Source organism: Rhipicephalus sanguineus, chromosome 11, assembly GCF_013339695.2.
Source record: "Rhipicephalus sanguineus isolate Rsan-2018 chromosome 11, BIME_Rsan_1.4, whole genome shotgun sequence".
In the NCBI taxonomy this organism is placed as follows: Eukaryota; Metazoa; Arthropoda; class Arachnida; order Ixodida; family Ixodidae; genus Rhipicephalus; species Rhipicephalus sanguineus.
In genome coordinates, this window is record NC_051186.1 from 136629529 (window position 1) to 136648823 (window position 19295).

The 19295-nt window shown below is 54.5% G+C and overlaps 1 protein-coding gene and 2 non-coding genes across 3 annotated transcripts; all 3 read right to left on the reverse strand.

The window, feature by feature from the left end:
• Positions 1-1034: 1034 nt before the first annotated feature.
• Positions 1035-7448, reverse strand: LOC119375444 (uncharacterized). The gene is made up of 3 exons (XM_037645622.1): positions 6964-7448; positions 6309-6773; positions 1035-1134 (listed from the first exon to the last, which is right to left on the reverse strand). Exons 1-3 carry the CDS (start codon positions 7446-7448, stop codon positions 1035-1037), a joined length of 1050 nt encoding a protein of 349 aa, XP_037501550.1.
• LOC119375704 (U2 spliceosomal RNA) lies at positions 5839-6032 on the reverse strand. The gene has a single exon (XR_005180444.1). It is a non-coding gene; the product is annotated as a U2 spliceosomal RNA (small nuclear RNA).
• A 1412-nt stretch (positions 7449-8860) lies between the features above and the next one.
• On the reverse strand, positions 8861-9045 carry LOC119375708 (U2 spliceosomal RNA). Its single transcript, XR_005180446.1, has one exon. It is a non-coding gene; the product is annotated as a U2 spliceosomal RNA (small nuclear RNA).
• Between the last annotated feature and the right edge of the window lie 10250 nt (positions 9046-19295).

Sequence of the window (19295 nt, forward strand, 5' to 3'; positions counted from 1 at the left end):
TCTAAATTTGCGGCCATTGTGGTAGGCGGCACCGCGCGCCAGTGGGCGTGGCTCGTTGCTGACTGCTCCTTGCAGCTTTCGCTACACCCTCGTAGACGGGCGGCTCAGCCTAGGCAGGAACCGCTAGGTCGGTGACGACAGCCGGGGTAGCGATGAGAACCTCCGGGACAGCAGGCGGCGCCCAGGGTCATCACTCCTCCTGGCTCGAGATGGGCGTCGGGCGGGAAGGTCCGAGCCTGGGGGGGGTCTCAGTGCCGCGCGTGGGAGGCGGCAGCACCAAGGGCAAGGAGGGTCTTCTTCTCTTTCCGGTTGAGGCCCGGGAGTCCGCTTCAGCCTAAAGGGGCCCCAGGCAACACTCGATAACGGGTCGAGAGAACGGCTCGCTCGGCACAATTTGATCTTAGCCAAAAGGCCGACAAGCGATAACGAAATAATGGTCCTCATTTGGAGTGGAACATTTCAGACCACATTAACAGGTCCTGCAAACCACCAGGTAAATAACAGCAAAGCAATTCACCCGTCCGAGCACTGCAAACTAGGCGTGTGCAATGAGCACGGTTTCGTGTGCTCCACTGCATTGCTTTTACTCCAAGCGCCACAAAAATTCCTTGCCTGCATAAAAGAATTCCAAAACCCCAACTTGCTTTTGCAAAGCCACGAAAAAAACGCATGTGGACGTACTCTCGCTCGAGCGCTGACGTCACACACGACGCCGGTCGCAGTGTGATTCCACGCGCAACACAGAACACGAGCCAGCGCTTCTTTTTCACGAACATCATGTTTACTTGTAATGCTCCGTGGCCAGCCAAGCACGGCGCTCCCGCGTCCGAGCGAGGCATGAGGCCGCACAAGCAGCAGGGAAAAGGTCGCGGAAATCAGTGGATAAGCGATCGCCTGGGCTTCTGGAGGAATGCAGGTGAGTTAAGTGTGAATAAAGTGGTTACGGGCGGGCTTCGAGAGGCGGTTGATGAAATGAACGGCACCGTGTGGCCGCCTGCACCTACCTGACTTGACAGATGCTTTTACCGAACAAGCTACGCATCGCTGAAGAGTCCCTGCTCGTGCCGCTTGTTGTGCTTCATCTTCTTCTTCATCTTCTTCTTGACGCTGTTTCGCTGTTTGTGCCGGGCCTTGCTAGGAATACAAGAAAAGCACACGAACACGCACACCCAGCGCTCCTTTTGAAACGAATTCTCGCTCGTCGGGGCGCCACTGCACCGCGTACGTGGTGCGTCTTCCGTTGTTTCTTATGTTTGGAGGGAATGGTGTATAAGACGTGGTAAAAGAGACCACGTCTTACTTGTACACTATACCCTCGAAAATTAAGAAACAACAAAAGTGGCACATCGCAACCGATGCAGTGGTGCCCCGACGAGCGAGAATTCGTTTCAAGTGCAGCGCCGGGTGTGCGTGTCCGTGTGCTTTTCTTGTGTCCGCCGACTTGGTCCACAGATTGCACCAGCGGCAGGGGCGATTCGTTGCTGGCACCCACCGCGCGTTTCGATACCTGATCAATTTGTGGTCTCGGCCATTGCGCTGGTGATGACAGCACATGTTCTAGGGCTTCACATATTTCTTCATCCGTAGTTTGGTTTCTGTGATGGTGTAATGTGGGCCCAGGATCCGAAATAATTCAACCGGCAGTCAGGTGATTCTGTACACACAACACAGACTTTAACACAACCGATAACTGACGATTTACACACAACACACTACAGCATTCCTTATGTACATTCTAAACGTCCTACGCGCCTCGGCACACAAACTGTCCTACTCGCCGTTATGCCTGTTGCCGCTGCGGCGAGGTCGGTCGTCACCGGTACTCCTTGGGCAGTCAACAGTCACGCTGCCTTGACCGTGGCGAGGTGGTAGCGGTGGTGATGATGGCACTGCAGGCCGGTAGATCACCAGGCCACTGCAGTGCAGGTTAACTGCCCGTCGCCAACATGAGCCGCGGCCACCTCGTGACACCACTCGGGCCCCAGGACCTCAGGCCAGGAACAGACTAGACTGCCGGTCTCCGTGTCAGCACCGGGCACAGAGCGGGGAACAGGCTCACCAGGTCCACATGGCTGCCGGACGCCTGGTTGAGTGATGCAGCCCGAAGCAGGAAGCCAGGCTCACCAGGTCCGCAAGGCTGCCGGACGCCTTGTTAAGCGATGTCGCGACCCGAACCGCCGACCAGCGGCTGCCGTTCCAACCGTGTCGCGCTCCAACTGCTCGAGCCGCACGCCCCGCTCGCGCTTCCTTTTCGTCGTCTTCTCCTCCAAGACGTACCGCAGAGCAGAACTGTCGTTCCCTCTTCGCCCCGTCACGGGCCACACAATCCACATCATCACACCACCCCCCACTTAAGATAGTTGCGAGCAACTATTCCACTCCATGTCAGGCGGTGAGTAGGCAAAAGTGCAGGCGCGTTTGTAAAGCGGGAACAAGTTCACACAAGTCCGAAGGTTCGTGCTCCACACAGTACGTTAATGAAAACACACACACACACACACACACACACACACACACACACACACACACACACACACACACACATGACAAATACACAACTGGAGAAAGATTCGAGCAATTCAGATGCGACTTTAGTCTGCTTTTTCTTCTTACTAGTTGCGCGTGGGTGCTTGAAGTTCCTCAAGTGCTGGGCATTCCTGTTGAAACATGCCTTTCCGTATCGGCACACTCGCTCGTCATCCCGATCCCGCTTCCCGTTGCCTACATTGTCGCTCTCGTCTTCCAGAGGCTTGGTACTCTTTGCGAGCGGAAGCGCCGGAAAATCAATTGCTCGTTGTTTGCCATGATGGCTACTTCTTGCGATGTTTCTGCCATCGGCGCGGTCTTTGGGTTCTTTCTCGTCTCTGGCCTCATCATCTCCTGAAGAACGTTCGTAGAATGTGACCTTGGGGCGACTAAACTGCTTCAGGTGCTGTGCGTTTCTTCTGAAACACTTCACGCCATACTTGCATTCCTGTCGCTTTTCTGGCTGCCACCTCTGTCCTCCTCCTACCGTTGCTGAATTGTTTGTGGTCTTGCTGCATGTCGCCGTCGTCGTCACTCTCGTAGCACTGCCTTGCGGCCGTTGTGTCGTTGTGCTGCGCATCGACGACTTCCTCTCGCCATCATCGCCCTTGTTCGCCAGGCCACCAGCACTCTTCTCCACGATGTCTTCTTTGGCCCCACGTTGCTTAGAGCACTTGCTAAAGTTGCTTGGAGAGCTTAGGTCTCTGTTCGTTCGCGTAACAGCTGAAACTCTTGATGACCTGTTTTCTAGATGAGGGCGCCTGGCTTGCGGCGTTCGCTTTGGTTGACCAGTCCGGATATTCCCAGTCAGGATCTGGCTCGTGCGGCTCCCTGGCTCCTGGGATGTTGCCCAGCACGAGGTCATATATAGGGTTGTTCATGCATAGTGCCGTTACGTCTCCTATGAAGTAAGGCGTATGAATCCCGATGCGCGCTTCGGCCAGTTTCTTGCAACTACCATCCAACAGCACCATTTTCCTGGTGTTTCCAGTTAGACATCGACGGGGAACTAAATCGCATCGTACAATTGTGGTGTTGCTGCCCGTGTCTCTAAGGACGTGTGCTACCTGTCCCAGTACTCGTCCTTGGACAACTGGCATGCAGTCAGCTGCTGACCTTGGCGGCTTCTTTTCCGTCCTGCGGCATTCAATTGCAGTGCAAGTCTTCCTCGTGGGCTCGGCGAGAGATCTAGAATCTCGCGTTCCCTCACTCTCTACTATGACGCAGGACACCTGTTGTGCAGCCTGGTTCTTGCAATCAGACGTTCTGTGTCCATGGCGCCCGCATGACTTGCATTTCTCGGAATTTGTGAATGTTTCTCGACACTCACATGCCTTGTGCCCTTCGCGGTTGCAGATGAAGCAAATCGATTGGTGCTTGCTCTGTGACACAGCATCGGGGTTATTTGCCAATCCAGTTATCAAAATAGCTCGAGATCCTTGCTGCTAGTTGTTTCCCTGTTTCGGCATCTTCAGGCCGGGCTTTCCGAAATTTTTCTTTATATCCCTGTGCCGTGAATCTGCAGCGCTGAAGCAGAGCTTTTTTCACTCTGTCGTAGTCTAGTGCCTCCGCAGCAGTCATACGACCAATGATAGTGAGTGCCTCGCCAGTTAAGCACATGCTTACGGCCATACCCCCTTTCTCTCTTGGCCAATCTTTCCCCATAGCCACGCGTTCAAACCTCTGTAAATACGCATGCAGGTCATCGCGTCGCTCGTCAAATAGCGGTAGCAACTTCTGCGGATTCAGGCATGACGGGTTTGCCGACGGTGCGAGTGCTGTCGCCGCAGATGGCTCACTCTGCGCACCTTCTGAAGCCTGAGCTTAAGTTGCAGGATTTGCAGTTGCCTCTCGTCCGCTAACCGTTGCCTCTCTGCTGCTTCTTTGGCCTCTTCTCTCTCAGCTGCGCGCTCATCTCTCTGCCTAACTTGCTCTCGCTCAATCCATTCGCGAAGTTCCGCGCCAGACAAGCCTAACTGAGCTGCTACAGCCGCTAACTTATCCAGATCCATGTCTCTCGTCTTGTGCTGCGTGCACACACCTGACTGGCGATTTCCGCGTTCGAGATGTTACTGGCGGATCCTGGCAGGCTCGCCAAGTTTGTGATGGTGTAATGTGGGCCCAGGATCCGAAATAATTCAACCGGCAGTCAGGTGATTCTGTACACACAACGCAGACTTTAACACAACCGATAACTGACGATTTACACACAACACACTACAGCATTCCTTATGTACATTCTAAACGTCCTACGCGCCTCGGCACACAAACTGTCCTACTCGCCGTTATGCCTGTAGCCGCTGCGGCGAGGTCGGTCGTCACCGGTACTCCTTGGGCAGTCAACAGTCACGCTGCCTTGACCGTGGCGAGGTGGTAGCGGTGGTGATGATGGCACTGCAGGCCGGTAGATCACCAGGCCACTGCAGTGCAGGTTAACTGCCCGTCGCCAACATGAGCCGCGGCCACCTCGTGACACCACCCGGGCCCCAGGACCTCAGGCCAGGAACAGACTAGGCTGCCGGTCTCCGTGTCAGCACCGGGCAGAGAGCGGGGAACAGGCTCACCAGGTCCACATGGCTTCCGGACGCCTGGTTGAGTGACGCAGCCCGAAGCAGGAAGCCAGGCTCACCAGGTCCGCAAGGCTGCCGGACGCCTTGTTAGGCGATGTCGCGACCCGAACCGCCGACCAGCGGCTGCCGTTCCAACCGTGTCGCGCTCCAACTGCTCGAGCCGCACGCCCCGCTCACGCTTCCTTTCCGTCGTCTTCTCCTCCAAGGCGTACCGCAGAGCAGAACTGTCGTTCCCTCTTCGCCCCGTCACGGGCCACACAATCCACATCATCACAGTTTCATCAAGCGCAAGGCGACGAAAACGGTATACTTTGGTGCGTGCGCAGCTGTATGTGTGTCGCTTGAAATGTGAGAACTGAACAGACGGACGAAAAAAGACGCAAAATAAAAGTCGAAATCGAAACGTTGATTTGTCGCATTGTGCACAAGATACTCAAAGCTTTTCAAAAGCCGACAGTGCCAAAATTGTTGTCCTCTCCTCTCAGCCCCCTCCCTATAGCAAAAAAGACTAAGAAAATAACGAAATAGCTTTCACACCAACGAGCTGGAGCAAGCACCACGAGTGCACGAAAAGCGATACATTCACCGCGCGCGCGAGCGTGCGCACGCAAAAACCTCGTCAGCCGGGGCGGGCGAGCGGGTGAACACCAGCGTGCGGAAACTTTTCCAAAGCATATATTTCACGATTAATACAATCACGCTTTCCCCTCATTTTATACTGTAATTTTCTCACCCCCGCGGGGGTGAGTAGGCCGATCCCGGAGAGAGTGCAATACCGGGCTAACCCGTGGCGGAGGTGAAGCAAGCTCCAAGCGCTCCGCCCCGTTCCAAAAATAAGTTTAATATCTTGGGCCCAAATAGGACCCGTATCAGATATTAAGCTGATAAGAACAGAGTTTGTTTATTCATGTTTATTCATTCAGGAGAAAAAGGGCTAGAATAAGCACAGCCGTGTGTACTAAACGGGCCTGGACCAGACCGGGAGCAAGTCCCGACGAAAATGTATGCGCGAGCACGCATCAGAGTCCTGGGATGGCACGCAGGGGCAGGTAGCGCACGGGGTGGCGCGGGAAACGCGTGAGACAGGCCACACAGGCACGCAGGGAAGATCGCAGTGACAAACGATCACACTGGCGAGGGCACAAGACGCAGCGCCGGATGACCAGTGACGGCCACCGCGCAGGTGAACATGATAATTGTTCCGCGACGCACAGCTTCTTAAAGAGCCGGATGTATAGTCTGGAGCAGATGCGGTGCAGGACTCGGTCGTTGTCAGGATCCCACGCGCCCAATGCACCGACGATGACAGCTGCCACCGAGACCCGCTGGTTGCGTCGACGGAGGTAAGCGGCAACAGGCTCGTGCCGGGACACCTTGTCGTTCTGCGTATTGGAGAAGGGCTCGCGCTTGTTCTTGAATGGACACGTGACGTCCAGCGCGATGTCATCCTCACCGCAGACAAGGACGAGGTCGGGCCGGAGACCGGTGTCGTCAACGGGGTAGTTCAGAAAGGCGATGAAGTTCCGGGCGGCTGCGGCTCGGATGCGGTCAACCACGGCGTTGTGCCGGGCCGTGTGCAAGGCGCTCCTCGCCATGCAATGGCCCAGCACGTGCGGCAGGATCTCCCGCTGGTAGCCGCAGGTCCGGCATCGCTGGTCCCGGTCCGGGAGACCCCACCTGACGGCGCCGTTGAGGGCAAGAAGGTTGAGGCGCGCCCAGTGAACGAAGCGCCAGTCCGCTTACTGGGTGTAGGCGCCGCTCCGCATGAAGTGGGAACTGGCGCGGTCCGCCGAGACGCACGCCATAACCTTCCCTTGGTTCGGCTAAGCGTGCAGGGCGCGGTCCTGGTCTGCGGCGAGTACCTCACAGATAGACCGCATGACGCGGTTGCGGTGCGTCTATAGGATAGTAACGTCGGCCCGACAGGTAGGCCTCAAGCTCCGACCGGGTCGCCTCCCAGCCGAGGTGCGCCGAGTCCACCGCGTAGGCGTCGGAGAGGGCCATGTCACGCCACTCCCGGTCTGCCGTGGTCAGGAGTTTGAAGGCGGAGTCGATGCGACATATTTCGCTCAACTCTGCGGCCACGTGGATGGCAGCAGCTCCGCCGGCGGTGCTCCCATAGACATAGTGGCCCGATGTGTTGGTCGGCAGGTACAGCGTCCGCTTGACCAAGGGGTGTACAGCGTCGTCGAGCCGGCGCCAGTCGGTCTTGGTGAGGACACCGCACCGCATGGCAAAGTTGAGGGCCGGGTACAAAAAAGTGCGCATGGCGTCACGACGGTGCCATGGCGACAGCATCGAGGACAGGATGGCGCGGGCCTGCAAAATGGCGTGGTGGATGACCGAGCCCATGCGGGAGGGAAGGCGAAAACCCACGGGGCGTCTCAGGAACCGCAGAGGCTGGTGGTCCTGCAGCGGCGTGATGGGGACTCAGAACACCGTGAAGGAGCTGGGCCGCATCGCATCTCGGCATTTTGACCTGCGCATCAGACGTCGCGTCTATCGCTGTCTCATCTGCGGTGAAACGCTTCCAGCACGCCCGTCATGTCACTTCTGCCTGGTTGCCGGCGTACCCATGGCTCCCGCCCCGGAGTCCCAAAACCAGTGCGGCCAATGCTCCGCATCCTTTCCGTCGGCTCAGGGTCTCACAAACCACGAGAGATGGCATTTTATTCAGGAGGCCTCTGCCAGAGTGGCTGCACGTCGCCCTGGCACTTCGGGGCCCACTCCGGGTCCCAGCACCGTGCCTCCCCTACCGGAGCCAGCACCCCCGCAGCGGACACTCCCAACACCACCTTGTCGCAACTTGGTACCGTCTTCAGACGCGGCTCCACCCACTGGCGCGCCGCCTCCAGTGGTGCAATCGCCTGCCAACGCTAACCTCACCGCATCACCTGCGGCGTGCGCCATCTCCCTGTCCATGGCCGGCAGTGACATCGAGCGGCTCTTGTCGTAACGTGCAGCGTCATCAGCGGAATTGCCAGACGTTGCTTCCGTCGTCGATGCAGCGGACGAATAGGGGATCCCGTTCCCTCAAGACAACACGGCCCTGTTGCGAGACCAGGCGCGGATCCTTGGACGCTCACTACGAGCACCGCCGTCGCAGGAGTCCTGGGAGGTCTGCGAGGCTGCGTGGACCACCGCCGTCGATCTCGCCACTACTGCAGTCCCTCTCCCCCCCGCCGACTTGGGCCACAGATATCACCAGCGGCAGGGGCGATTCGTTGCTGGCACCCACCGCACGTTTCGATACCTGATCAATTTGTGCTCTCGGCCAGTGCGCTGGTGATGACAACACATGTTCCGGGGCTTCATATATTTGTTCATCCGTCGTTTGCTTTGGTTTCATCAAGCGCAAGGCTACGAAAAGGGTATCCTTGCGTGTGCAGCTGTATGCGTGTTGCTTGAAATGTGAGCGCTGACCACACGGACGCACACAGACGCGAAATAAAAATCGAAAATCGAAACGTTCATTTCTCTCCGTTGTGCACATCTTCAGATCTTTTCAAAAGTCGAGAGTGCCAAAATTGTTGTCCTCTCGTCTCATCCCCCTCCCTATTGCAAAATACAATAACGAAATAGCTTTCGCACCAACAACGAGCTGCATGAAGAGCGAAACATTCACCGCGCGCGCGAGCGAGCGAGCGCACGCAAAAACCGCGTCAGCCGGGGTGGGCGAGCGGGTGAAGACCAGCGTGAATTTTACGATTAGTACAATCGCACTTCCAACTCATTTTAGACAGCAATATTCTCACCCCCGAGGGGGTGAGTGGGCCGATCCCGGAGATAGTGCAATACCGGGCCAACCCGTGGAAGAGGTGAAGCAAGCTTCAAGCACTCCGCCTCATTCCAAAAATAAGTTTAATATGTTGGGTCCAAATACGACCCGTATCAGATATTAAGCTAATAAGAACACACTTTGTGGTTTAATAATGTTTGGTACAGAGAAAAATGGGGCTGGAGAGAAGCACAGCCGGTCGTACCAAACTGGCCTGGACCAAGGCGGGAAGAAGTCCCGGCGTAGAGGCATGCGAGAACACACAGCAGTCCTGGGGAGGCACGTGCGAGCAGGGAACGCACTTGATCACCACACAACACCGAGCACACAGATGCACTGGGGAAAGATGATAGGTGCACGTGAACACACTGGGGGAAGCACAGCACATAGATGCAAGCGACTACTGACGGCCGCCGCGCACGTGAACGTGATAAATGTTCCGCGACGCTGCCAGCACCTCGCTGACACAGATCTTTTTGAACAGCCGCAGGTAGGGTAGGGAGCAGAGTCTGCGCAGGACGCGGTCGTTGTCGGGGTTCCAGGCGCGCAACGCACCGACGATGACGGCTGCCACCGAGACCAGCTGGTAGCGTCGGCGGAGATAGGCGGCGACGGGCTCGTAGCGGGAGACCTTGTCGTTTCTCGTGTTCGTGAACGCCTCGCGCGTGTTTTCAAAAGGACACGCCGCGTCCAGCACGATGGCCTCCTCACCACAAACGAGGACAAGGTCGGGCCGCAGGCCGGTATCGCCGATAGCCGGTTCTCAAAGGCGATGCTGAAGGTCCTCGACGCTGCGGTGCGGATGCGGGCGACCGCGGAGTTGTGCCGGGCCGTGTATAAGGCACTGCTTGTCATACGGTGGCCCAGCACGTGCGGCAGGGTCTCCCGCTGGTAACCGCAGGTCCGGCATCGCTGGTCCCGGTCCGGAGGGCCCCACATGGCTACACAAAGGGAAGGTTTATTTTCCCAGTAACAAATCACAAACAATACCCAAGGCACTGGTCACACAATATACATCATCTCCTCTTGGAGCGCGTTACATTTTTACATTTCTATACACGCACAGTCGTTGATCACACTCAGGGCACCAATTGGTTCCTGGCAGGCATGAAAAAAATAAAAATAAGAGGTTGTACGAAACGTGGTTGTAGGATACATGTATGAGGCCAACTTCACGTCATGACAACATACATTATTTACAATAAATGATTCGCACAAAGCAGTGTGAGATTTGCCCTGGAGCTCAGGGGATAGGTACTTAAAATTACACAGTGAATGCAATGAGCGCTTCTAGCGTCAAAATAACTCATGGGAGGGAAGGGTTGCGCACAAGTGCTCTCGTAATGCTCAGATACATCGCTCCAGAGTAGTGGAAGTACATAAGCATGTTGCAAGGTACATTCAGTGTATAAAGAGGTTTATTAGCGGCGACGATACTCGACGATACAGCGACAGTCAAGACGGGGCCGACTCTCAGCGCGAGCTGCGTTCTCTTCGAGCCGAAGAGGGCGACCCACTAAAAGGTGCTCGAGAGCACGACCCATTACGAAGTTCGAACGCTTCGCTACAATTACCCCCGGGTAGGAAAAGGGAGCCACCTGGCGACCTAGCAACTAGTCACTATGAGGGGGTCGTGGTAGGGCTTCAGGCGCTCCACGTTGACAATGTCGCGCCCTCGACGGCGCATGTCCGAAGACGGTTCTATGGGTTCGATGAGGTAGTTGACCGGGGATGTGCATTCGACGACACGGTAGGGGCCTTCGTATTTGGGCAGTAGTTTGGAAGAGAGGCCAGTTGCAGTGGTAGGTACAGAGAGCCAAACGAGCGCTCCAGGGAGGAACGTGGGCGCTGAAGTGGTGTTGTCACCGCGAATGCTCTTCTGCCGCTCTTGGTTATACGTAGTGAAGGTCTTGGAGAGCTCACGACACTCCTCAGCAAGTCTGGCTGTGGCAGAAATAGGCGCACATTCAGAGCGATCCGACTTTTATGGAAGTATCGTGTCCATGGTGTGCGACGGGTGCCTTCCGTACAGTAAGAAGGGTGAAAAACCAGTAGTGCTCTGAGGGGCGGTGTTATAGGCGTAGGTGACGAAGGGAAGAGTGGCATCCCAATTGGTGTGATCGGCGGCGACGTACATCGAGAGCATGTCGCCGAGCGTGCGGTTAAAGCGTTCGGTTAGGCCATTCGTCTGCGGGTGGTAAGCAGTAGTTTTGCGGTGAACAGCATGGCACTCTTTGAGAATGGCTTCCACGACTTCCGACAAGAAGACACGGCCTCGATCGCTGAGAAGCTCTTGGGGTGGTCCGTGACGCAGTATGAATCGGTGTAGTAGGAAGGAGGCAACATTGCGCGCTGTAGCCGCTGGGAGGGCGGCGGTTTCGGCGTATCGCGTTAGATGGTCAACAGCGACGATGGCCCAGCGGTTACCAGCCGAAGTCAGAGGAAGTGGTCCGTACAAATCGATGCCCACGCGCCCAAACGGACGGTTAGGGCACGGTAATGGTTGTAGACCTAGTGGCGACACGTGCGTTGCAGGTTTTCGGCGTTGGCAATCGAGGCAGGAGCGAACGAACTTCTGCACGTAGCTGTACATCCCTCGCCAGAAGTATCGTTGCCGAATGCGGTGGTAAGTTTTGGATACCCCAGAGTGCGCGCATTGTGGGTCAGAGTGGAAGGCCTCGCATATTTCAGAACGCTAGTAGCCACTGGCGGCCGTCGGCGTCGTAATTGCGTCGGTGCAGTAAGTCGTAGCGCACGGCGAAATGGTGGGCTTGACGACGCAACGCGCGAGTGGATGGTGTTGCGGACGGATCAGTGAGCAAGTCGATCAGCGAGGTGATCCATTTATCCTTGCGCTGTTCGGTAGCGATGGTGTGAACGTCGATTGAAGCAACAGCTATGTGAGATACTGAGCAAGGGGCATTGTCGTCAGGCAAGGGAGAGCGCGACAGGGCGTCGGCGTCAGCATGCTGGCGTCCGTTGCGGTACAGCACTCGGATGTCGTAGTCTTGCAGGCGAAGTGCCCAGCGGGCGAGACGGCCTGAGGGATCCTTCAGTGACGACAGCCAGCATAGTGCATGATGGTCGGTGACGACATCAAATGGGTGGCCATACAAATAAGGTCTAAACTTTGTAAGGGCCCAGATGATCGCCAGGCACTCTTTTTCCGTGACCGTGTAATTGGTCTCGGCTCTGGTAAGCGTACGGCTTGCGTATGCCACGACATATTCGGGGAACCCTGGCTTGCGCTGCGCAAGGACAGCGCCGAGGCCTACACCGCTGGCATCCGTGTGCACCTCCGTTGGGGCCGTAGGATGGTAGTGGCGTAGTATGGGAGGAGACGTCAACAAACGACGGAGCTTTGCGAACGCGTCGTCACACTCGGACGACCACGACTTTAGGGGTCGTTACCTCCAAGGAGCTTCGTCAGCGGTGATATGATGGTGGCAAAGTTTCGTATGAAGCGTCGAAAGTACGAACACAGTCCTACGAAACTGCGCAGTTCTTTGACGGACGTAGGTTTGGGAAATTCGGCCACGGCCCGAAGCTTGGTCGGATCGGGAAGGATTCCGTCCTTGGACACGACGTAGCCGACGATTGTCAGCTGCCGTGCTGCAAATCGGCACTTCTTCAGATTCAGTTGGAGGCCGGCGTTGCGCAAACGCGTCAAAACATGCCGCAGACGTTGGAGATGCGTGGAGAAATCCGGAGCGAAAACCACGACGTCGTCCAGGTAACACAAGCACGTGTGCCATTTCAAGTTGCGCAGAACGGTGTCCATCATGCGCTCGAAGGTCGCGGGCGCATTACACAGACCAAACGGCATGACGTTGAACTCGTACAAGCCGTCGGGCGTGACAAAGGCTGTCTTCGGTCGAGCGTCATCCGCCATGGGCACTTGCCAGTACCCCGAGCGCAGATCAAGAGATGAAAAGAATTCGGCTCCTTGCAGGCTGTTAATCGCGTCGTCCATTCGCGGCAGCGGATAAACATCCTTGCGAGTGATCTTGTTGAGCCGTCGGTAGTCCACACAGAACCGCACGGAACCGTCCTTCTTCGCAACGAGAACAACGGGAGACGCCCATGGGCTGTCCGAGGGCCGAATAACGTCGCGTCGAAGCATATCGTCGACTTGCTCATTAATGACCCGACGTTCTGCGGGAGACACGCGATATGGACGTTGCCGCAGTAGTGGTTGGGCGCCAGTGTCGACTTGTGTGTATTTAAGGACACAAGCGCCCCCTCCGCCCCGGAGGGCGGGGGGGGGGGGTTAATACGCGATGATTGGCAGGGCTAACTGCTCATTTCTTACAAGGAAAAACCTTGTGTGCCAACGGCGCCCAAAGCTCTCCTCCCCACTCGCCTCGAGTTGCTCTGTGAGGTACTGCCAAAACAGTAACCTAATTTTCCTCATGGCAGGGTGCGCTGCTCGGACTGGGGCACTCCTTGCCGCGGCGAGGCATCTCCTTTTCCAGATCACGAGCATCGTGCATACGGTAACTAATCTGGCAAAGGCGCCTTTGTTCCGGTGCTGTGCGGGCGGGGCCTTTATCTTGAATTACCTGTTGACGAGGCGCCAGACGGGCTTGGCGGCTACGCACTCAAACAGCGCGTGTGCCTGTGTTTCATCCGCACGGCAATTTGGGCATCGGGGGTTGGATGTGATCCCTAACTCGTGGAGGCGTTCCTGGGGGCGAGGACATGCCATTTCCTCTTCCACTTAGTCGTACGTTTCGCGTGGAAGGTGGCGGTTTACCTTATTTTGGCCGAGTTTCAAAGAGTCTAGTCGGTGAACTTCGTCGGTAGATAGCTGGTTTGCCGTCATCGTTTCCACGATGCGGACAGGTGGGTCGCCGTCGATGTCGCACGCCGGTGCCTCTGTCGATAACCTACTTAGTGGCGGCCGCCGCCAGTGGCGTACCAACTCTTTCGCGAGTGGGCGGGGCTGGCGTCGCACGCTCTGTCTGCCGTATATATATATATATATATATATATATATATATATATATCTACACATCTGATCAGATTCAAAACCGTTTGTTTTAAATAAATGAAGAATCTGCACAAACAGATTGTGCAGGCTGGGCCGCACTATACCGCGACGACACAGGAGTGTTTAATAACATTTTTGAAATAATACCGTGAAGTTTATACAGTACACCCAAATTTAACCTGATCATCTGAGCAGCAAACTTCCCAGTCTTAGTTTGGCGTTGTAGATACGATGAGTATGAAGAACCTGTCATGAGACTAGTACCTTTAATTCTCACTTATTAACGCGAAAGCGTTAAAGAGCTCGTTTCGCAGAAATTCCGGTGTCGGCGTCGTTGGTTGCGAGCGAAAAATCATCTTGTCCTTGAACAAAAAATCGAGAAAGACGCAAATAAAATAAATAAAAAAATACATATCACCTCCCCCTACGGGCAACCAGGGTGGGATGCGAAAGCATCGCGGAAGGTGCGCATCGAGTTTCCGTTTCTCTTATGCGACTTATGAGACGGTGGTTGTCGACGCGTTTGAATTACCGCTTGCCGACGATGACGTTTACGTTCGGCTTCCCGAGCCTTCCTCTGCTCCGCGGCGGTGGCGCTGCCGCTGCAACTAGCTCTGACATTGTTCATGGCGTTTCGCACACCGTTGTACAGAGAGAGAATGACGGAAGCACAGCGAACGCGCGCTTTCGCAGCCTCGCAGGTTCGAGATTCGCTTGCCGGCGTTGCCGTTTACGTTCAGCTTCGCGAGCGTCCATAGCGCCGTTGCGAAGGAGAGTGCAACGGGAGAGAGCGCGTACCTCATTATATATGAGCGCACAGCTGTGGCGGAGAGAGAGAAACGGGAGAGGAGAAACGAAGCGGAGGCAGCGCTCACGCCTGGTAGTGTATGGTAGGAGAGGACCCTCTCTGGAAGAGGCAAAATGACGAAGTGCTGAAGGAACAGGCTCCGGTCTGCCGTTGTCTCAGCCAATATTTCTGCTAGTACATAACTGTAAATGTACGTTTTCTTGCAACATTAATACATTCATGTACAGTCGGACTCTCGCAAGCGCAGTATGGGTAAGAACGCCGCAGAACGGACAGCGCCCCGAGCATAAGATGCTTTCGCATCTAAAATGTTTGGGTCCATGTGAGAATCGAACCCACGCCGTCTGCGTGGCATGCAGGTGTTTTACCGCAGAGCCACGCTTTTTCTTGAAACTGATCCGTAAAAAAAAACGCTATGTGGACGTCACGTAGTGGAAGGTGTGTCTAAGTATGCAATATTGCGTGGCAGAAGCGTAGAATCGCGCCGGGCGTCAAAACATGTGAATCGCTCAACGAGTGGGTGATTTAAAGGCCCACTCATCACAAAGTGCTCAGACATTTGTAATAATCATCACCAGCAGCAAAAATAACAACAAAGTGAACAGCTGCGTAAGTTCGCGTGTTGGTTTACGGACGCGTAGTAGGCCCTTCACTGATTAGCAAAATGAATAATTATGGCGTAGTGGGCACTTCAACAACTCTACTTGCAGTAGGCATATAAGATACTTTGAAACGGCCAATGTTACGCGCACACTCGTTCGTTTCCCCAAGTCATGGTTGAGGCATACACCAAGAGCCGAACCCATGCTAGCAATTAAGAAGGCGATGCGCACGAGCCCCGAGAACGCTATCGCGTTCTACTCTTGAAGGCGAAGCTCAAGCGTCCTGGAAGCTTTTAAACAAAATATGTGGCTGACAAAGCAACGTACTTCGCGGAAGTCTTCAGGATAAGCCGAGTGCCGAGTTTCTTTACAGTTAGAGCCCTCTAATATAAAGTATTTCTTTAGAAGAAGACTAAGTTCAGTCGAATAATACTTAAGCAAACCACATTGAGCTGGTTGTGCATAGTTATAAGATTATAAATGATTAGGAATTTACGTACTATGTGTCGTTCCTTGCCCTCCTACTTTTCCCAGCTTCGGTGGGAGATGGACGGAAAAGCGGTGAAGTGGCCTTTTACTCCTCCCCTCCGGTTCCTCCAACTAAATAGCCTACGTAAACTGTGTAAGCTGAAATGTTCCTTTAAAAAATGTGGGCGATTAAAACGTTAAACTACCCCGCATTGTTTCCTTCTGTAGAGGTCGTTAGATGTTGATGATTGGTCGACATTTTCTGGGTTATGCTCACAACGCCCGCTCGTAAAACGGCGCAACAAATGACGCGTAAGTGATCCACCGAGTAATTACCACGTACGCATGAGTGCGTAAAAAATAATAATAATGAACTATTTTCAAAACGGCGTATTGTTTGTCATTGGTTCTTCTCTATTCGTCAAAAGTTTTTAATATGCCATAAAAACACCTCCAATTCCTACGCGACGTCACAAGTCTGCGAAAACTCGTGGCGTTAAAATGAAGTGTGCACAGTAAGCAGCGTATTACTTTGCTGAACAATAACTCAGTTTTTTTTTCGGAATAGCCCGACATTGTCTCTTTCTGAACGTAATTTAAGAAGGCTGCCCGCCAATCACATTGCAGCGGCTGCTTATAGCAGTGGGCGAGATGGATTCATATGTGTATGATAGATACTTTGATACTTGATAGATACTTAGTTGTAGTATAACGATGCTGAGCTGTTTCTGCGCGTGTACAACCCTTTGTGAACTCATCGTTGCTGACAAAGAGGTAGAGAGAGAAATAAACATTATTAGGAACAGACACAATCCTTTGCAGGTAGGCAGCCTTCTTAGTCCAGAAAACCGTCGACGCTGATCATCTCCCTGGTCAGGTATATCAACTAACGGGACAAACTAAAAAGCTGGGCTTCTCAATTTACTCGAGTCCACTGCCTCGCTACAAGCCGCTACGATCGCTGCAGGCTAGCATATGATAAGCCAAGTGAAGCCGGCTAATCGGAGACTAAAGGGGGATCTGTTTTATCTGTCCTGGCTAGGCGCAACTAAAATAATGGACACCTCTGCATGCACAACTCACAACAGCTTGAATATGGAGCAGTGGCGATGTTATTCGTTTTCAAAGAACTCAATTTTCTGAAAAAGGAGAGCGTTTGATCGGTCTATAAAGCGTTTATTGGTTCCCGCCCATATTTGCGACGCGTATTACTTAAAGGGGCCCTGCAACACTTTTCGAGCATGCTCAAAAAGCGCTGCCGATCGGTAGTCGAGGCTCCCGAGAACACGCGAGCCAAATATTACAGCGATGCGCACGGCCTGGAATTTACAATAAATTCTCAAAGTCAGCTGAAAATCGCTCCCTCTTCTCTCGACAAATGATGTATTAGTCCGCAAAATATGACGCGATTGTCGGCAGTTCCACCATTGGCTGATGTTATAATCACGATAACACCCTCATTATTACTTTCGTTCTTAATTTTGAGTTCAATAAGTAGATAATATGTATGTTTATATTCTGTTATCGCGTTAAAAACAGCGAACAAACTTTAATATTAGCAGTTCCGGTCTCACCGACAGCTCGTCTGCTCGTAGTTGCGTGGTTCCGTTTTCTTCGCCATGCGCAGTGCCGAAAACGTGAATATTTCTGTGCTTTTGACCATCGCCGGTTCCGTTGAGAGTGGCAGCCGTTCGAGTGTTGCCTCGTCAGCTGAGAACTGCATCGTCGGCACGTTCTCACGACCGACCGAGGCACGGGCGCAGCGTGTCTCCGATAACAATGCTCAGAGCCGTATATTCCCTTTGGGAGAGTTCGGCGCTCTTTTGATCTCGCCGCCAGTCTGGCAACTGCTGCACTACAGTCTGGCAACAGCGCGCTTCCGCGCCGCCGACGCCATTTCGTGCCGAGGTTTCTCGTGATGCTGTACCCGTGACGTCGCTGTCGGCATTTATGCTTCCTCTGTGACCGACCTGGTGTGTCTTTGCTGCTGTTCGTGCACGTGTCGGCTGCGTGGAACATCGTGGACCTGCACGGACGTCGCAATGGGGGCTTGCAGCGCAGGAGGCTGCTCTAAAGGCTCTGTTATACTCCGACGTGCGTTCGCGTCAGCCCGCGGCGGCGGGAGATGGCGACGCTAGGTTCGTCACGTTAGTTGACGCGAAAACAGAGCACTCTATACTCCCACTTGCGCGACGCACTACGTCGCCTTGACGCATGCGCAATTGAGCGCACTCAGCGTCCCTTCTTCACGTAGAGACAGAACGCAGTTCAGTTTGGACAACGTCGCCGGCGTGGAATGCAGCATGTCGCATCTCGCGCCGGCTGCAGCCAGGGCGCGTTGACGGACGCTGGGCGCGTCAGTCGCATCGCGCGTTGGCCTATAGAGTGCTGCACGTTTGTTAGCGTAGCGTCACTGTGCCGAGCGTGCGCGCGCGTCGACGTTACGCTGGAGTATATCAGCCCCTTAACTCGCTGAAGAAAGGGTTCGCCAGAGACGGAGCGTTGCGGGCGCACGCCAACGCGAGCTTACAGTGCCGCGGCACAAAATGGCGGACAGCGCCGCCGCTAAATTTGGACGGTTGTTGGCTCCGCCCCTCCGCCGAACTCTCCGAAGGAATATACGGCTCTGACAATGCTGGCGTCCGGTAATGGCGGCGCTTCGGGGTCGTCTGCCAGTGCCGTCTTAAGAGGCGGTGTATCGGAGTATGGGCCGAAACCGATCTCAGCTGTCATTCGTTCCAAACGAGCGCGCAGGTTTGCTTCCATGGTTGGCAGAGCGATGAAAACACTACGGCGTTCGAGGTGCACACCCAACATTACCAAACCGACGCGCAGTTTTCAAGCACGCGCGATATCGGCTCCGCTCGACGAGAACGACGAAAGCCGACCGGAAGTGGCGGCACAGACCACGTGGTTGCGCCCAGACGTCAGAGAGAAAAAAATGAAGAAAAAAACTCCGCCGGCGCTCTTGGGCGGAGCCTCGCTCCTCTGCGCTGCCTCCCTCGATTCGCTGCCTAGCTTTCCGCGCGCTCGCGGCGTTGAGTTGAGGGAGAAAGCTGCGGAACGTGATCTCTATAATTTGGTAACACCACTTAGACTTGACGGATTCGAAAAATTTTTGCGGCATATGACTCGTGAAGAGTCATACGTCAATAATGAGACTATTCCAATATAACTAAGAAAGGTGTTGCAGGGCCCCTTTAAATTTCAGGCCAGGCAGGACAAAATAAAAACATGACAGATTGCTGTAATGTTAGAGAGCTCCTGCTGAGCGATAGCCTCCTCTGCAATGCTCGACTGCAAGACGCACAAGCGAGGAATATGCAGCCCGCACCGCAGGTAGCCTACAGTGCGTGGTCATGACACACGGAGGACAGTCGTCACAGCAGAATCGTGGGACAAATTTCACTACAAAATGACGTTATTGCTGCGTTCAAGTAAAACTTTGCCTGACTTGTTAGTTTCCCAGTCTGCAGCCGACAATAACCACTATCGAAAGTGGTTATTGTCGCTAGCCCCCCCCCCAGCATTTCTCAGTGGGGGGCTAGCG

What these genes read in the sequence shown, in the direction of transcription:
- LOC119375444 (XM_037645622.1), bottom strand. Translation starts at nt 7,448, where the DNA reads ATGGGCTCGGTCATCCACCACGCCATTTTGCAGGCCCGCGCCATCCTG. An exon ending in CCGCGTCATGCGGTCTATCT is followed by an intron (nt 6,774 to 6,963) that starts GTGAGGTACTCG and finishes CGGCGCCGTCAG; the next exon opens with GTGGGGTCTCCCGGACCGGG. An exon ending in ATCCGGCTCTTTAAGAAGCT is followed by an intron (nt 1,135 to 6,308) that starts GTGCGTCGCGGA and finishes TTGTATTCCTAG; the next exon opens with CAAGGCCCGGCACAAACAGC.